Here is a 19,281-nt window from a genome sequence, read left to right as displayed (position 1 = left end):
ACAGTTTCAGAAAAGGATAAATGCATGATTATTTATTTAATCTTGTAAACATATTACATAAAATGGGATACAAAGAGTCCACTATGATTGTTGATTGAAACACAATTTCCATTAGGGTGATGTGATGTGCAAGTATGTGCTACATTGAAAGAGACTTCAGTTAGGAAATAGCTCAATAGGATTTCGACCAAAAAAAAAAAAAAAAAAAAAAATCAAAACTCCATAAATGGACTACAAATCAACATGTACACAGGTTAGATACTACAAATTTAGTTTTGGGCCCGCTCAAGTGCATGCTGTTATCCTCACTCTCACTGGAATATTAGTTTGTGCATAGGACAGCGAACTTACACATCCATGGTTCTATCACAATGAGAAAATCGAAGATGTAAAACTTTTAGGACGCTCCCTTTGCTCTTAGCTTGGACAGCAGCATCTCATTCTTACGGCACTCCTACAGAACAGAAGCAAAGCAGATGTTCTCAGGAAAGGATTTAAGTTTAAATATTCTGTATTACTTTAAACTAATAGAGTCCCTTTTAATAAATGCACTGAACAAAATAAAGGTACTTGGGCTCTGTATATGTAAAAATATGTGTACAAAAAAAAAAAAATCTGCATAAATTCCATGTGCAAATCTTTCAGTGAATAGTGTGGTGTTTATCAAAATGAAAATGCCTAGCAGTGAAAAACACTACAAGTAAAAGGCTTCAAGAGGCCTTTGAGCTACAGCATTCAGGCGCAGCTCTGGGGCTGCTAATTTGTTGAAATATCTTTAAAAACATCACTGCAATTTGGATTAAACATAATTACTTTTAAATTCATGATTTGTACATTCTGCAAAACTATCTGCTTCAGAAAACTTTTTTTTTCTTTGCCTGTTTCTCCATTGCATTATCAAAATAATGTACTAATTACAGGAAAACCTAAGGGTTGTTTACATACCATATAGGTTTAATTAGGAGCATGTCTCCATCTAAATCCATGGTGGTTATGAACAATTTGTATTTATTAAGCGTCATTACTTTACACTTGTGCATATGAGCTGCCTAAGGGCATTTAACGAATTATAATTTTGTATACGCAATAAATCACAATTCTATGCACAAGAACAGGTTTCTTACTTTGTCTATGCAGTGTTGATAAATGATGGCCCTGGTGTAGTGTGACTTTCACTGCCAAACAGTGTTTAAAGTGCAGTGCAGTGTTCTCACCTCTTTAAAGTCTTTCACAGTCTTAAAGTAGAGTCTCTGTTTGTCTAGCAGTTCCAGATACTCATCATTCAGCTGGTCTCTCCTCATCTTATGTTCCTGTTTCTTCTTCTCCATCTACATGAGGGTTTAAAAAAATATTATTAAACACTAAAAACAAGTCAAAGTTAACCAGATATTAATACATACATATCTGCAGAAGTATACAGTTTTTCTCATCAACCTTTATTCGACTCTGTTTAATTCCTTCTACTATCTGTTCCATCTGCCTGAGGAACTGCTCTTTAGCTCCTGACGATGCCATGGCCCTGAATGAACACACATATATACACAGATACACTGATCACAAATCTACAGGGGAACACAGAGACCCTAACATAAATTTTTTTAATGTATTGTAACATCTGAAATTCACTGAAATTGAACTCTGAACACCAACATCTATGCACAAGGTTCTCCTTCTCACATTACCAGCAGCAGGTAAAATGGTCATCTATCAGTCTTTTAATCTGATAACGTTGTTATATACTAATGGCTAACAACATTCGAAACACTTGTTTATAAGTGATGGCATGTGTCAGTCATATAGCTGAAACTGCTGCCCTACTCCATGGTGTACTAATGATGAGTAATATGGACATGACTCCATTGACACTCACTGTTGGAAGTTATCATGGATGGAATTGAGCAAATTCACCTGGGAAGAGAAACACAGAGTCAGGCACAGCTAAGATCAAAGAGATTCCACTAAAAACGTCCCAGGAAACACATAAAATGTGTCATCCAGCAAAGTCTGAATGATTAAAAACAAAACATACATGTGATCAAATGTGATGCAGATTAAACTGTCTGCATTTGCTGATCACACTGATGCGAGAACTGTACGGTATGGGTGTAGCATAAAATTCTAATGGACGCAGAATTTTTATATATTACATAAATATTACACATTGAAAAGAGAAAAGCTCTCACAAAGTACATGTGAAATTATTAATTATTCAATATTTGTACATGCATATTATGTCCACAAGACCAACATTAACAATTATAAAACAATCATGGATGTTAGGTTTCCTGTGACTGGGATTAGGTACGGTAACTATTAAAGAAATAATAGGATAAAAATCCTATAAAACAAGTCTCTTGTACCTCCTTCTCCAGGTAGACCTTCTTATCATCCAGAGTATTATAGAGAGTGAAGAACTGTTTGGTTTCTTTGTGTGTCGCAGAAACTGTAGGAAGAGAAAAAGTCTTTAATATCTGACCCTAGTTCACCAAAAAGGGTCGATAACACCATGTGATTCTCATGCTATTGAGTTTAGCCAATAAAGCAAGTTCATGCATAAATAATGAATCAGGGTTAACAGTCAAGAAACACACACACACACACGAACCTTGGCTGTAGAGTTCAATGAAGCGTTTCTGGTACTGTGTAAGTTCAGCTCTGCTGGGAACCTCATCAATCTTCCTCTGCAGAATGGCGATCTCCCGGTTCCTCCGGGCCTGCAGGGGACAACACCAATAAATGAAAGGGAACTCTCCTTCAGTCTGCAGAGTAAATGCTGATTCTCCAGACTTACCATCAGAAGACGGATCTTCTGCAGCTTCTCCCGGTCTGTGCTGTACTGCTGATCTATCAATCGACTTCTTTCCTAAAACCCACGAGAGACAGGGACGGAGCGTGAAGGACGTGAGTGTGAGTGACAAACATTTTGAGAAAAATATGGGTGTACATGGATTCTTATACAGCCTGAGAATAATTTGTATCTTATTTATATCTTCTTTCTGTTTCTCTCTCTCTCATACACATGTATATATATATATATATATATATATATATATATATATATATATATATATATATATATATATATATATATATATATATATATATATATATACATACACACACACACACACACACACACACACACAGTACTGTGCAAAAGTCTTAGGCACCCTATGTTTTTTTTAGTCCAAACTTTGTTATAGATTTTTATTTTATTTATGACTTCTACATTATTGATTCAGTAAAAAAACATTTTAGATTCCAAACATTAGTTTTCCAGCACAAAATTAAATGTTACAGTAAAATGTTTGTATGTCAGTAAAGAAAGCAGCATATTGCATAAGAGACCACTTTTCAGACAAAAAACAGAATGAAGGCTGCTGGGTTTTGCTGCAAAAATAAGAAGCAAGTATGACAGTCAAAGTCTCCAGAAGAGCTGTGGCTGCTTCTGCAAGATGCTCAGTAACACTTACAGCTCATTTCCTTACAAAACTGCACACACTGTACCTGAGACTACTGTTTTTTTCTTTTTTTTTTTTTAAAGTCTTAAGGATTGTCACACCAAATATTGACTTTGTTTCATTTATTACTGTTTACTGCTCTTTATAGTATTTTTTAATGTAGAAACATTTAGTTTCATTATTTTTTTGAAGGCATCTTTGCTCTACAGCATTTCTTTGCAGATCTCTAAGACTTTTGCACAGTACTGTATATACATGGATGTTTCTCCTCTAAACACCATTATGAAACTACAGAAGAGCAAGAGTTTAATTAATTTATAACATCTACTTTTTTGCAAGAACGTACAGCCTTCAAATGCATTCAGAACAGTGTGTGTGTGTGTGTGTGTGTGTGTGTGTGTGTGTGTGTGTGTGTGTGTGTGTGTGTGTGTGTGTGTGTATACTCTATGAAAGCATGCTTAAATGACCTTCTGATCATCAGCCTCATCTCCAAACTCTAACTTTAGGGCCTCAATACTCTGCTGTAGCCGTGTCATCTCCTCCTACAGATGCAGAAGAGCACAATTACTGTACTGACTCTCAAAACCATCCCAACTGTTATTCAGAAATAAACAGAACATAAGAGGCAGCTGATATAACGTACGCGGCAGTGTGTGCGGAACCCCTGCTCCTGCTGTTTGAGGTTCTCGTTCATGGCCACTAGAGCACGCAGCTTCTCGAGCAAACTGCAGGGAAAAATTGCTTCAGTTCATTAGATTAGATACCACAGAACATACACCAGTAAAAATCTCCCAAAAATCATAGTCATCATAGACACTAACACACTTTGTTAATCTGTGACTTAAAAAAAAACAAAAACAAACAAACAAACAAAAAAAACCTACCCAGAGTCAGCTTGAGCCTCCACATCTGCCAAAGAACTGAGCTCTTTCTCCAACTGCTCACCCATCTCAGTGGCCTATACACACACACACACACACACACACACACACACACACACACACACACCATTAATTACCATCATAATCAGTACTACACTTACACACACTTATCATAAGCAATAGCCATCTTCACCTTCTGCCTCTCTGCTAAAAATAATAATGCTGGTTCTTATATGCATACGTTCAGAGCAATAAACATGTTAGAAAATAATGTGTGTTTATATCTTATACAAGTGTGTTACCTCCGTTAGTTTGCTCTTGCCTTCTTCGCATGCGGCTCTCATATTCTGCTGCTTGGCCTGCATCTGAAACAAAGACATGAAACTAAATGAAGCACAGACAGAACCCCAAGCTGTGCATCAATATTCTTGAGTAAGAGTGCACGTGTGTGTGCATGTGTAAGTCTTACCTCCTCCAGTTCTTTGGTTTTCTGCTGGATCTGTTTGTTAAGTGATGTAACCATGCGGCGATGCTGCTGCACAGGGCCATAGCGTTCTGTACGATCCTCAGCAGAGCGCTCCGCCTGCAGACTCACATGCTCATTAACCCTGATCATTTTACACGTCATGAGTATCAAACAGGATTATCCACATAAAATGTAGTTCTAAATGCACCAAACTTCCTTTCAAAGTCGATTATTGCTCTGGAAACCTCAGAACCACAAAATGGGTTATTAAATGCATAGCAGAATATACCTATAAATACAGAATTCATATTAAAGTATGGCTTTAAAAAACCAACTCATGACTACAGAATACTCGGCATTGGTATTAACCAACACTTCAATATCGTAATCCAAAATATTATCACAAAGTTGTTTGCACATTAGCAGTGAGTATAATGATCAGGCTACTCACCTTTTCAGCATACTCAAACGCAATCTGCTTTATTTCCTCAGACTGCAGCCCCACAATCTGCCCCACTGTGTTAGCCGTCAACCTTCCCTAGAGCACACACACACACACACACACACACAACCTGAGCTTGCTTTGACTTTGTATCACATGTATAAGAATTAATTTGAGCATGCTTTTACATGAAGGTGAAAGGATCTATGATTCTTACTGTACCTCCTCTGTTGCCATGGCAGCCATACCAGTCATGAGAGCTTTGATTCTGAGCTGCAGAGAGAAACAGTAAAGTTAAACATCTTAAAGTATATGAGATCTGGGGCTTGACAATAAAATTTATGGAGCTCTACAGCTGCAATGCTTAAACATGTTGATGAACCTTGACTTCTGCAATCATTATCTCCTCAAGAGTGCCCAAATTATAGAAACAAATCAGTCTCAAACGGCTGAATATAATTTAACTTAACTCAATCACATATCAATAGCAGCCATGCTCACTGTAACATTGTATTTCTCAGCTACTGTAATAAGCTAATAGAGTATTTAAAATAACTTCTCAGCTCTTAGCAATTTAGAGCCAATTATCAAGCCTGGTGGGGGTGTGAATAATTTTAGACAGGAGTGCTCTGCAGAAAAAGACACTTTTTAAATCCACATTTTTAAGCTCAATATATGAGTGTTATTCATTTTTGATCATGAAGATTGATATAAGTTGAAATGTAAACAGATCACAGTTTAGGCGTGTAATCGACCTCCTCTGCTGCTTGTAGATCCTCCTCCTCTGAAACTTCAGTCATGCCAGGGGGCAGACTCTGACCTCCCTGAGCCAATAGCAGCTTCTTCTCTTCAGCCTGCAAAACGCAGCATCACATTAAACACCACTTTTACAGCACAGTCAATTTAATTATAATTTACTGGTGTAAAGACCTTTCAATGCACAGAAAAATCACGATTGTGCAGCAAATTGTGAAATATAATACTCACTTTGTCCTGTTTAGAGTGCTTGCTAAATCCATAACGCCTGTCAAGAAAGGTGAGAAAGCACTGTATTTTAGATCATTTTAGATCATTATTTAACATAGAAGCTGTTAGCATTTAAACAGTTATTGAAGTGTAGCATAGATGCTTTACATGGATAAACACATTTCATGCGGCTCTGTCCAAAATACATTTCAAGCAAAAACAGCATGCCAAAAAAGGCAAAAACAGAAGGAACTGTGGTTCTCTAAGGACTGAAAACCTTCTGACTAAACACACATGTACTTACTGCATGTAGAGGGAAAAGGTTAAGCATGAACTGATGGGATGAAGAAAGAAGAGGAAAGAAGAGGGTGAGGAGAAGGTGATATGAAGTGAAAAGGTCAGATCTTTGGAAGGGCTGTAAACACCTTAACAGACTTAAAGTGGTGCATTAACACAGAGAATTACCTGGTGTTTTTTCTATAATAATGTTTTTAATTGTTCAGTACCATAAAAACCTTACATACTACAAGATAATGACGAAGACTGGCATAAAGGTGATAACCTAAAGGACGAGTGACTAAATGAAGTTTAGAAAGACAAATTGAATAATGAGAAAAAGATGAGCCACAAGTGAGTAAGTGGAATAGGAGAAGGACACGGCAGACTATCTGTGTGATACCTGCTATACATGCACATGTGTGTGTGTGTGTGTGTAAATACCTATAATACTTCAGTAGTGTGTGCATGTCTGTTACCTGCCATACTCAAGCAGGGTGGAATGAACCCTGGACTCTTCATCCAGCAGCTCTCCTGCATCAGCCTGCCTCTTATATCGCCTCTGAGGAGCATAAACTCTCTACACACGCACACACGTACACACACGTACACACACGCACAATTACGCCTCCTTTACTGGATATTTGAAATTCCAGTGATTAAAGTACAAAAAAAGAGACAACATTCCTGGAACTGAGTTCTATCACAGACATGTGCATCATGAAAAAGAAGATCAATGAAGGACACATTTAAGACATGCACATAAAAATCTCTAGAAGTCAAAATACAAGCCAAAAATGGGGAGGCAGAGATGTGGCTTTTCAGTGCATGGATCCAAGTGAGGAAGCCTGGGTTATGTGCAAGGATTAAGGACAGAAATAAAAGAAATAAAGACTACAGAAATCATAGACATTAAATAATGTATTCACAGTGATATTATAGAAAATGTGTCATCCAATAAAAATCTCTGTCAAAAGTTACAAGTAAAGAATCCATATGAACGCCAGAACAGACATAATGAGATACTCACAGACACATCCACTACTGTTTTTACTGCTTTTTGTTTCCTCTGCTCAAACTCTTCATCCTGCAAAAACATTCATTCATGATACAAATAATGTTTAAATCTGTGATCAGATAACAATCAAGAGCAAGCCATTCTGGTAGCTACATGAAAAGCTCTGTGCAGTCTGATTTTTCATGAGTATGTAAGGAACAAAACATGACAAGGCAAGCTGCCACCCTGAAATTGATTACTTAATAATAACAGCATGTCCTGAAGTGTTTTATTCCTCTTATACCACTGGGATTACATTTTTTATTTATTATAGAACCTTTTAACTGTTTATAGTCACATTTAATGTTATGGAGTTCCAGGAAACTTACATTACAGCAACTATAAACAGTGGTTCCCTCTCAAGCCTCTCTTTTGGTCTTTCTCTTAAACTAAATAAGGAAAAAAAACATGCAGCTTTTCATGTTATAGAAAAAAACAGAAAATGCAAAGTCCTCTGTCCTGACAACTCTCCCACGGCAGAAACCTTACAAAGCACCGAGACCTGAGACTCTAGAAATGTTAAATAAATGTCTCCTTTCAGAAAGCCTCATCATATCAATAATTATAATTTCTAATGATCACATTTAAATCTGTTACTACAGATTTAACAGACTGCAGACTGTTACTACAGAAGCAATAACATATCAGAATGAGCGTATTAATATAAACCTGTGATAGGTTTTAATAAAAGGTGGCACTACAGTCAGAGCATGATGTTCTAGAAAATTAATAAACAACTTCTGACCAGATTCAGCACTGTGGATTTTAGTGCACACTCACCTCAGGAAAGGTGTGCGTTTTCTGGAACTGAGAGATGGAGTAGGCACGCACATAGTCTCCCATTTCCTCCCGAGTCTCTATCGCTCTCTTCACCAGCCACTGCAGCAGAGAGGTAGAAGCACTCAGTCTTGGGCATAATCAACAGTACTGCGTTAATGGCGTGTTCATACACAACTGTCATAAAAATATAATCAAAAAGTAAAATAATTATTAGTAATAGAGTACTGGCTATATCTTTATCTATATGTTTATGGAACGTCATGTAATAAGGAGCTACAAGATGCAAACCAAATGAGATTGGGTCTTTAAACATTACAGCTCATAAATAGCCTTCCAAGTTCACCTGTATGACAGGAAAGATGTGGATAAAGTCAAGGCCTTGGATTTGATGTGGCTCTAGCCTGTGAGGACACTTCATCCTGGGTAGCGCAGAAACAATCTTCTCTGTCAGAGCTCTGAAAGAAAATAACGAGAATATGAAGCACTGTATACAGTTAGACCTCTGTGACTACCACAGGAGAACATTCAGCTGGACCTCAGTGTCATACTGACAATATTTTCTTAAACTTAATATCACTGAATATCACTGACTCCAGCCCTTGAGCAGATACTTCTGACCCAAAACTACATGTAAATTAGAGATATTAACTCATATTGGAACAAAAATTAAAAATAGTGTCTAATAATGATATATATATATTAATATAGATATATATTTGTTTATTTTATGATAATATAAATATTTAATGGTTTAAAGTTTTCCAAAAAAAAATTCAGTACTAAATTTTTCATACAATGAGTAATGGTAAGTGTGCATGTTCTGCAGACAAATGGAAGTGAGTTGATCACAATCAGAGGTTGAAAATTTTTGAGAAGATGTGTGATGACTATTTTCAAAGGTGCTACACACTGCTTAACCTTGTTTTCATTTAAGGTTTTTCTTATGTTTCATGAAAAGTGGTCACACACTGACTTCTTGTCTGGACCTAAAATGTCATTCCTCCTAAATTTTGAACATTCTCAGTGTTTTGCTCTGCAAAATCCAACTTACATCTTCTGTCCTATGGTGGAATTTTCTTGAAAGAGCAGATCGACATCGACATCAAAGTTGCATGTTGTTATACACCATGTCATGCCTCCAACCACCTGTGAGAATATTAAAAAGAGGATCGTGTCACAGAAGAAACGATGGATGGTATGTTTAAGGTGGAGAGAAGTCGAGTCAGTTTAAAGATGTGAATGTACCTTATCAAATGGTGAGAGGCCCTTGATGCGTGCCCTGAAATACCCAGCAGCCAGCAACAGCTCCAGGATTTCAGCCAGCTTGATGCTCTGTTCCTCATCTTCACGTGTCTCCACCTGTACCACATCAACAACAATACAAGTGAACTCTCTGAGTTTTACCTCTGGGTGTTTTCACACCATTTCATTGCTCCAAGTAGTTTCAGATTGATGACTCAGCATATTTTGCACACATGTGAACACAACAAATGAACTCAGACCCGCAAAATAAAATGACTCACGAGGGAACCATAATCAGACTACATTCAGAGGTGGCCTGAGTACTGTTTGTTTGTGGTTCACTTTGTTGTCTACTTGATTTGTGCATTGCGAAAACAAAGTGGTCTCTGTCTGCTTCGCATTTCGCTTTATACATAAAGCACTTCAGAGTTGCTGTACTTAACAGAACAACAACTCAGATGGCTTTCTGTGGAGTCACGTGGTCCCTCAACCAGGTCAGCAGTGTTAGTCAGCAGCAGGACAGATAAGCTAATAGAGCCACTGTGGTAATAGTAATTATGCTATAGAGCTTAAGATATTAGGCAGCAGTAATAATAGTATTGTTTCAATAGGTCCCTGGAAGACTAGTGGTTAGGCCACCGCACTCTCACCACTGATTCCCTGCCAGGGAACCAACCCCAGTTACTGGGATTACGTGCAACAGTGCACTCTCAGTCTTGGTTCCAAGCCCGGATAAACTTGGGGAGGGTTGCGAAAGAAAGGGCATCCGGCATAAAAAATGTGCCAAATCAAATACACAGACCAATGATCCGCTGTGGCGACCCCTAACGGGAGCAGCCGAAAGAGGAACAACAACAATAACAGTACTGTGTCAGTGACAGGAACAAGAGTTATTGTATTATACTATTAGTATACAGTATGTGCATACTATATGTAGGATATGCATGTTTTTTTTTTTCTACCCCAATCACTCATCAGCCAGTAATACAGTCAATAGCTCTATGGCATGAAGCATGAGTTGATTTTGATGGTTCAACATCAAAAATGCTTCTGGTATTTCACTCCAAATCTGTTTTGCCTGCTCTGTTTTTTAAATCACAAAATCATGTAATGATGTCTGTTTTCAAGTACACAGTGTTACACATATTCACTAACACACTATGGTAAAGGAGCTGTGGTGTGAACAAGTGGTCTGAGATCTCATCAGTGCTAAAATTTCCAGAAAGAGAACTGAGTCCACTTGGACTGTGAACACCACAAGCACTGAGACCATTTGCAGCTAGTTCTCCTTCAGGTCCACTTTATCAAGACTGAGTATGGTTCATTTAAAAAGAACTGTACTAGTAAAACACCCTGTAATGAACTGCTGTTGTCAGGAGTCACATGATGACATGGCGTGTTAATAAAACTATTTATCTGGTACCTGCAGGGGTTGCTTGGAAAACTGCTATGCTAAATAAAAACTCCTAATAGATTGTAGGACAACTGGCACTTGTAGGTGATTGGTAGCATTCTGATCACTTTAGCTAGCTAGGTAACTAGCCAACTGCACTGTTAGCCAGAGAACCCGGGAGGCTAGCTATGCTACGTAGCTAGCAACAACATGAGATGTGACAGCCAACATACGCACAGAAACGTTTATTAGATCTGTTGGTTATATTATTTACGCATACCTGGATGATGTTTCCCTCTTGGTCGTACTGAGCGCCGATTTTAGAGCCTGTTCTCACTCTCTGAAAAACAGAGGAGGCCGCCATATTGGCTACGCGATGTCACATGACGCCTGAGCTGCTCGCCTGATGTGGCTCGAGGCTCCATTCATCACGCTTTAACCAGATGTTAACTCACATCTGCTTCCTCAAGATGGTAAGTTTACTGAACCATTTCATTTCTTATTTCCTTCTCTTACTGAAGCTCATTTCTAAGGAACAGAACAAAAATCAGCGACTCAAAATGATTATAATTAATATTTACCTACAGGAAATAAACAACAATAACAACAATAACAAGACAAATATTTTTTAAATACCATGGTCAACATGTATGTTTGTTTTACGGTACGATGCTAGTGCAATATGGACTGTACACACACACACACACACACACAAGCTACACGGTTTGGGTAATTCTCCAATTTCTTTTTTAGAGATTTAATTTCGAAATCTTTATTTTTCCCCCTGAAAAGACAATATAATACACAAAGAACCCATTCCATGGGATATAATAATAAAACATTACAAAACATATTTTCAGTTTTACAAGTTTTACAAGCCTTCTTATTCTTAGACGTACAGAATATATAAAAGTAAAGCTTAGCTTCCTTTTCATATTATATTTTTGATATTAAATTTATTTATATTAAAATTAGGTTTTTGGTTAATATATTTAGACTTATTAATATAAAATTTACCTAATAAAATAAAAATATTCATAATATAACATTATTATATATTAAGATTGATCAGTTGGGACACTGGTGAAGCCAAACAATACATTTTTACAACAAAAGGAGTTTTGATTGAGGTTTAGTTTGAGTGTTTTTGAAGGGGAGAGTACTGACGTCATGTACGATGACTACGATTGGCCGCTGATTTCAGCCAATGGGAGAGCAGCGGGGGCGGAAGTGAACTGATCAAACCGATATACGCAGCCTTGGCACGGTGGAAGATTGTAAATAAAACTGACCTTAGCAAGCGATCTATTTACAACGTATTGGATTTCTGTTGGATACTGGATTGTCTTCTTTAGTTAGAAAGAGTTTTAAAAATGGTGGGTGATTTTGATTTTGTTTTCTTGTCGTTAGTTAGTGTTATTGTGGACTAAGCTATATGGTAACTCCAGGGTAGCCAGGTTAAAGTTAAACAGCTGCGATTGTATTCTAACAGTCTGGGTTAATTTGTGGCTACGTTAAAAAATCTGTGTGTGTTACCTTGAAATATCTTCAGTTTAATATAAATATTATCCCAAACATAACGCTAGGTGGCTAATATAGATAGCTAGCATGGGCAGTTTGGTGATGGGCCTCATGATGATGATGAAGAAGATGATGAAGATGATGAAGAAGAAGATGATGATGATGATGATGATGATGATGATGCTGTATAGAAACTCCAAACGCATCTATCTGCTTTCTGATTTAAGCAAACTGGCTGATTGTAACAGGATCTAATCTGATCATGCATATAGCCCATTTAAATAAAGTGAAAAATCTATTAAAGCATTTAAATAACCAGTGATCGACGACCAACTTGGAAACCACTGGCTGCTGTGAAGGATAGCCCCATATGGACAGCCTAAAGATACATGAGATTACTGAGGATGGTACCACTTACAAACCATGAAGATGGCTCTGGACTGCAATTCATACAAACAGTTTTTCTATAATGGCTTTGGACTGCAATTGCTATAATAGATTTATGACTGCAATTCCCACAAACAGTTCTGCATTCCAGGCTCCATCAGTGAACAGTTTGATAACTTCAACGAAACAGACTTCACATGAAAACTATGATGAATTTCCTGGTTACACAATTGCAGTATTTGTCCATGTAGTATGCAGTTAGGGAAGGGATTTATTTATAATCGCACTATCCGGTGTCACCCAGATGAGTCTTTGATGAGTCTTTGTCTTTGTACCTTTGAGTCTGGTTCCTCTCAAGGTTTCTTCCTCATATCGTCTCAGGGAGTTTTTTCTTGCCACATCACCTCTGGCTTGTTCATTAGGGATAAATTTAAAACTTAAAGTTTATATCCTGAATTTATATATTTCTGTAAAGCTGCTTTGTGACAATGTCCGTTGTTAAAAGTGCTATACAAATAAAATTGTATTGAAATTATATTGATCCAGATGACTGGGTTTAATAAGAGCTCAGTAGACGTGTTCATCTAAAGTAAAGCTTTGATTTTCACCTGAAGTTTTAAAAATGCTTTGGGAGTTGCTGATCATTCACAATTAAACATTAACGTAAACCTTGGCACAGTTCATGGACCCAAATAAGGAGATAATACATACAATAATAATTAAGAAGATAATAAAAATAATTGAATAAGTAGTGAAAACAGCATTGTTGCATACTATTTCTGTAAAATAAATCTCCTTAATGTTTAATTGTTCAGTTGTAACCGGTTACTTTATAAAAAGAAAAAAAAAAAAAGGCCACTCATACAGTTTGTTCATTCCTACCTATTCCTATGCTGACGTTATTATTTGTTTTGCAGGTGTGGTGTGAAAACAGCTGACGGTGGTGGTACAGGAGTGGTGGATCATCTGGGCTCTGTTCTGTCACTGCCGCTATGGCAGAGGTCACCGGTGGTAATTTGATGTCCCGAAAGGGTCCCTACATAAGCATGATAACAAACCGCACAACTAACCTGCTGATCCGGGGGGCCATGCTGTTCGGCGTGGGTGTGTTCCTAGCGCTGGTGCTAAACCTGCTGCAGGTGCAGCGTAATGTCACTCTCTTCCCTCCTGATGTCATCAGTAGCATCTTTTCTTCAGCGTGGTGGGTACCACCTTGCTGTGGAACGGCATCAGGTAACACACACTCTCAGGAAATTATGGTTTACTTTGCTGTTATGAGGCTGTCAGCTACTTTGTTTGTGGATACGATGGAACGATACCTGCTGATACATTTATTTTTAGGAGATTACGTGTCTAAATTCAGTGTCACCTTCTGTCTGTGAAACTTTTTTAAAACCACCGCACTAGAAAGGAATAAAATGTTAAAAGGAAGCTGTACATACTGAACAACAATTCCTCTTTCTGCTAGTTCATAATGGAAAATCCTAGCTATAATATATTGTAGTCTTTGAATTTTATTGGTTTATAAATGTCTCTGTCTATCTCTCCCTCCTTCCCTCTGTCTTTCTCTCTCACTCTGTCTCTGTGTGTGTCTCTCTCTCTGTTTTTCTCTCTCTCTGTTCGTCTGTCTCTCTGTTTTTCTCTGTGTCTGTCTCTTTCTGACTCTCTGGGTATCTCTTTCCCTGTCCCCCTCCATCTCTCCATCTCTCTCTCTCTGTCTCTTTCTCTCTCAGCTCTGATAGGGCTGCTGTATCCGTGTATAGACAGGCGTTTGGGAGAGCCCCATAAGCTGAAGCGCGAGTGGTCCAGTGTGATGCGCTGTGTGGCTGTCTTTGTTGGCATTAATCACGCCAGCGCTGTATCCTTCTCTCACCACAATGGATGCAACACCCTCAAATTGCTTGTTCTTTACATACATACAAAGCTCAGTAAAAAAAAAAATGCACTCTACAGGTTCATTTGTGTTTCTCAAGGTACAAACAATGTAAACGTCCCCTGAATGACACAGTAGTGACCTTAAAGGGCCAACAATGCAGCTTATATTAGCTTTAAAAGTACACTGTATTCACTTTTGAAAGATATTGTATTCAATTAAAATTAAATTTGTACTCTAAAAAGTACAGCTTAGTGTCTTTTTTCTTAGTGATTGCAACATTCAGACCACCAGAGAATTGTTAGTATGTAGGCTGTATTTCCAATACTGTCTAGCAGAGACATGCATCATGGGGAACTTAAGTAAATACAGAACTGGGGAGCAAACTTGTGTAATTCCTTTCTGAGTGGTATTGCGTTATTATGTGGTGTTATGTATGTGGTCGGTTTTATATTTGTGATGACTGCCAAAAGTACATATGGTGCCGAGGTGCACTAAAGTTTTAGGAAGCTTTAGAATTTGATTTCCCAGCATACCTTGTATGTACCAATTAGTGATGGTAGATATAATTGATTTGTAGATGTAGCATAATTCTTGCACAAACATCATAACTTGCAGAGGCTTATGCATTTTTTTTATTTGAACATTTTTTAAAATATATTTTTGATGAAAAATATTACTCTGGGGAAATACAATAAACACAGCAGGATGGATGAAAATATTATGTTTTAAAAGCATCAGAATGCACAATGACTTAAATTATAATGAAATCTTAGCACTATGAATTGATATCTGATTAATTCATGAGGTGCTAGTACTGTATATAAGAAACCTGAGTGTGTATAGTATGTTTTCTTTAATTTCCTGGCTGTCAGAAAGTGGACTTTGCAAATAATGTGCAGCTGTCTCTGACCCTGGCTGCACTCTCAGTGGGGTTGTGGTGGACATTTGACAGGTCACGCAGTGGCTTCGGCCTGGGAGTTGCCATTGCATTTCTTGCAACCCTCGTTACACAGCTACTGGTATACAATGGAGTGTTTCAGTGAGTTTCTGTCTTTCAAATTCAGCATTACATTATTATTATACACAAAAGTTAATTGTCAGTAAGAAAGTGAACTCTTTTGGAAGGTACATACCTGCATTCTTTTCTCTGTGTGTATATGCAGGTATACATCTCCTGACTTCCTGTATATACGATCTTGGCTGCCCTGCATCTTCTTTGCTGGTGTGATAACCATAGGAAATATAGGAAGACAGCTTGCTCTTGTAAGTACACACACTCATACACACACATGATTACTTGCTCTATACTTGTCTTATAAAGTGTTGTGTTATAAAGTTCTCATAATGGTTATTGTCCATTTATCACAGAACTGATTTAGTCTGAAATTGCACTAATAATAATACTGAGGTCTTCTTTCCAGTATGAGTGTAAAGTTGTTCAGGAAAAGATTCATCAGGACTAAAACATCTTATACCATGGATGCAAAAACAAGGGGATCTGCATGAACTTGTACAGTTAAAGAGGTGCTCTCTTACAGCAGTACAGCCTCTCTGGAGCTTAAAAAAGCTGAAACTGGGATTGATTGACTGAAACATCTCTGAAAAGTGTTTCTTTAACTTGCATATGCATCTCTCTTGGATATGACGTGCCAAAGTGACTCAGACATGGCAGTTCTTTCTGGAATATTAACTCATGAGCTATGCTTCTGGTCTATATCTCTTACTCATATAAACTGATTCTTTCAGTGGGTGCTGCCAGACAGTGTTTTTCTAGGCATGAATAAGAATTACAGGTAGAGCATACTGTATACTGTATACAGAGGTCAAACAATAGAAACAGAATCCTTAGCATGCTCATATACAGTACTGTGCAAAGGTCTTAGAGACATGGAAAGAAATGCTGTAAAGCAAATATGCCTTTAGATATAATGAAATTAAAACATTGCTATAAAAAGAAAATATTACAAAGAGCAGTTAAGAGTAATAGACTAAACAAAGTCAATATATGATGTGATGACACTTTGCTTTGAAAAAAACAAAAAAAACAAACGGTAGTCTCGGGTACAATTCGTGCAATTTTATAAGGAAATTGGCTGATAAGTTTTACTGAGCATCTTGGAGAATCTGCCACAGTTCTTCTGGAGACTTTGACTGTCACACGTTCTTCTTTTTTTGCATGCAAAACCCAGCAGCCTTTTTTCTCTGGTCTGAAAAGTGGTCTGTTATGTAATCTGTTGCTTTCTTTACTGACTTACAAACATTTTTCTGTAACATTTACATTTTTAGTGGAAAAGTAATATTTGGAAAAAATATATTATAAATTTTTTTTTTTGTATTGAATAGGGTGCCTAAGACTTTTGCACAGTACTGTATGTTGAAGTTAAACTAAGGTACGTTGGTAACTACAATGGTATCCAAAGTTTATTTCAATTTATCTTAAAATTCACCAATGATGACCAGACTAGGAATTAGTTGCTGTGCTGTAGAGGCAAGCAGTGCAATTGCAATACGGTATACTGTGTTTATGATTACCGCTCTGCCACTTCTCCACACTCAGTAGCACACAGGTGGCATGATAACATGCTGTGCGAGAGAGCAGGAGCATAATCAGTGTTAGACCAGGTGTGTATTAACCTACACATTACTACAAACTACTTAATCATTTAATGATTAAGCTTTACCTCAGCGTCCCCGTGATCCTGCATTGTGTCCTGTTTAATCTCTCTCACACACACAGCCTTCATCCGTCTTCTGTTGAATGTCTTGTGTCTAGTCATATCGTTGTATAGACCTCAGCATTGCTAAGGGAAATGATAATGAACAGTGGATTTTGGATTGTTTAGTTTTCAGTTAAACTATGAAATTACCCCAATTTTTGCCTCAGCCTTAATATTATTTTTCTAATCAAGGCTTTTATAGGGAACATAGGATCATCTGCTATGAAATATGTTCACTCTCATTATTTACCTCTACAACTGAACAGAGAGTAAAGTGGTGTTAAAGATCTTTCGTGTTTGGACTACTGTATTTCATCAGCATTGTACAAAATGGAGTTGAAATTAGAAACAGAATAATGGGGAAAATTCTTTTTTTGCATCTGTTTTATTCAGAATGTATTTGTGAATGCTATATGTTGTCATATTACCTGTTTTAAGATATGTCTTTAACAGGAAAATAGAGTGTGATCTGTACTGAGTAATTATATTGAAAATCATTATACTTTTTTTAAATACCAGGTTGACTTTTACAGGGAAGACTACAGTTTTTACTAACCATTAAATGACTGTTAATGGTGACTGTTCAGGACTAAGCTTAGTACATAGAGACGTGGACCAGTGTGCTATGAAACACAGCAAGAAAGCTGTACTGGTTTCTGTTTATGGGAAAAAAAAACTTTAAACTTTTACATTTACTCTTGCCAGAAAATGAGCAAATGTAAAACATGCATAAAAAAGGTGTATTGTCAGATTATTGTTTGGAATCCCTTCCACTTTTCAACATTTGATTCCATTATTAAATAAAAGATATTTTAAGCTGCATTCTCTGTTTGGGATCTTTAATCAAAAGGAGGTCCAAATCTACTCCTGGATTCTTATAATTTCCTTTAGTAAATATTCTCCCTATGCCTTATAGCATGTGGTGGTTTGTGTTTGCATATGTCTGTTTGCTCAAGGAAACAATGTGTGAGTGCATTTTATTAACTAAATCCCTTAATCTCTGCCATTTTCATAAAAGCAGGTTAATTGCCTGAAATGTACAGTTATCTGCTAAATAATGTTAAATGCAAGCCTGTGTAATTGATTTTTTTCAGCATGCGTGTGTAATCCAGTTAACCTTCTGTCTGTGTGTGGTCTGCATACTTACACAGCATCTGAACAAATGCAGGGCAGTGAGTCTTTACGGAGAATTATCCGAGATGATTTATGGAGCTGACTGGGTGTGAACATGCTCATACACTTACATGCATTCTGCTTTATTCAGGAATAGGAGCCATATGCTGTGAGAAACCCTGCAGGAAAAACAGATAACATGAGGTCAACAGACTAGTGTTAGTGTGTCCTAACTAGTTGTTAGGTTGGATAATCAACTGCTCAGTCTTGGAGAAACCTGCTCATTTGTAATAATATAGATGTATTACTTTTAGCAAAGCACTAAAGAAGTAGTGCCAGTGCTCCAATTAACATGCATGCGAGACACACCATTTCATTAATTCATGAAGTCTCCTGTTTAGTATGTCCTATTATTTATATTGATCAGGATGAAATTCCACTTTATGAGGATCTTTGTCCGAGATCTGGTTGAATGCGAGAAGGTTAGTATTCAACAGAATTCTGAGTAACAGTGATCATTCATCAGCATCATACTTTTTCGGTTCAAAGGTTTAAAAAACTTCCTCTTTGTGTTTGTGCCCATGATCCTGCAGATAATAAGCTTCCCATGTTGCTTTAAATGTGTGCATGTAATTCAGGGTGATGCATCAGTGACATGCAATGCATCTGGCTCACTGATTTCAAGAACAAGTCCACAAGGAGG

At 37.3% G+C, this 19,281-nt stretch overlaps 2 protein-coding genes across 4 annotated transcripts; one reads left to right on the top strand and one right to left on the bottom strand.

Moving 5' to 3' along the window:
* Nucleotides 1-17: 17 nt before the first annotated feature.
* ccdc93 (coiled-coil domain containing 93) lies at nucleotides 18-11,383 on the bottom strand. Of its 2 annotated transcripts, XM_053234269.1 has the most exons (24): nucleotides 11,245-11,383; nucleotides 9,575-9,688; nucleotides 9,381-9,475; nucleotides 8,673-8,784; nucleotides 8,330-8,428; nucleotides 7,523-7,579; nucleotides 6,972-7,072; nucleotides 6,521-6,550; nucleotides 6,238-6,274; nucleotides 6,006-6,104; nucleotides 5,473-5,523; nucleotides 5,260-5,346; nucleotides 4,812-4,925; nucleotides 4,645-4,707; nucleotides 4,346-4,419; nucleotides 4,105-4,186; nucleotides 3,929-4,003; nucleotides 2,792-2,863; nucleotides 2,606-2,714; nucleotides 2,361-2,443; nucleotides 1,871-1,908; nucleotides 1,435-1,519; nucleotides 1,215-1,328; nucleotides 18-454 (listed from the first exon to the last, which is right to left on the bottom strand). In XM_053234269.1, the coding sequence occupies exons 1-24, from the start codon at nucleotides 11,326-11,328 to the stop codon at nucleotides 398-400; spliced, it is 1,932 nt and encodes a 643-aa protein (XP_053090244.1). In that variant the 5' UTR covers nucleotides 11,329-11,383; the 3' UTR covers nucleotides 18-397. The 2 variants fall into 2 exon arrangements, with proteins under 2 accessions (XP_053090244.1, XP_026768102.1); XM_026912301.3 differs by lacking the exon at nucleotides 6,521-6,550.
* Nucleotides 11,308-18,287, top strand: insig2 (insulin induced gene 2). Of its 2 annotated transcripts, none has more exons than XM_026912327.3 (6): nucleotides 11,308-11,437; nucleotides 13,790-14,105; nucleotides 14,606-14,730; nucleotides 15,621-15,787; nucleotides 15,912-16,011; nucleotides 16,170-18,287. In XM_026912327.3, the coding sequence occupies exons 2-6, from the start codon at nucleotides 13,865-13,867 to the stop codon at nucleotides 16,209-16,211; spliced, it is 675 nt and encodes a 224-aa protein (XP_026768128.1). In that variant the 5' UTR covers nucleotides 11,308-11,437; nucleotides 13,790-13,864; the 3' UTR covers nucleotides 16,212-18,287. The 2 variants fall into 2 exon arrangements, with proteins under 2 accessions (XP_026768128.1, XP_026768121.1); XM_026912320.3 differs by lacking the exon at nucleotides 11,308-11,437 and adding an exon at nucleotides 12,170-12,340.
* The last annotated feature ends 994 nt before the right edge of the window (nucleotides 18,288-19,281 follow it).

This window comes from Pangasianodon hypophthalmus, chromosome 5, assembly GCF_027358585.1.
Source record: "Pangasianodon hypophthalmus isolate fPanHyp1 chromosome 5, fPanHyp1.pri, whole genome shotgun sequence".
Lineage (NCBI taxonomy): Eukaryota > Metazoa > Chordata > Actinopteri > Siluriformes > Pangasiidae > Pangasianodon > Pangasianodon hypophthalmus.
This window is presented reverse-complemented; position numbering and strand designations above follow the sequence as displayed.

Bases quoted from the DNA above. Each gene is read 5' to 3' on its own strand.
- ccdc93 (XM_053234269.1), bottom strand. From the start codon at position 11,328: ATGGCGGCCTCCTCTGTTTTTCAGAGAGTGAGAACAGGCTCTAAAATC. The intron at 5,524-6,005 runs GTCGATTACACG...TTCTCTCTGCAG, and splicing joins ATCTACAAGCAGCAGAGGAG to CTCAGAATCAAAGCTCTCAT. The intron at 2,715-2,791 runs GTAAGTCTGGAG...TGTCCCCTGCAG, and splicing joins AGAAGATCCGTCTTCTGATG to GCCCGGAGGAACCGGGAGAT.
- insig2 (XM_026912327.3), top strand. From the start codon at position 13,865: ATGGCAGAGGTCACCGGTGGTAATTTGATGTCCCGAAAGGGTCCCTAC. The intron at 14,731-15,620 runs GTATCCTTCTCT...CCTGGCTGTCAG, and splicing joins GCATTAATCACGCCAGCGCT to AAAGTGGACTTTGCAAATAA. The intron at 15,788-15,911 runs GTGAGTTTCTGT...GTGTATATGCAG, and splicing joins GTATACAATGGAGTGTTTCA to GTATACATCTCCTGACTTCC.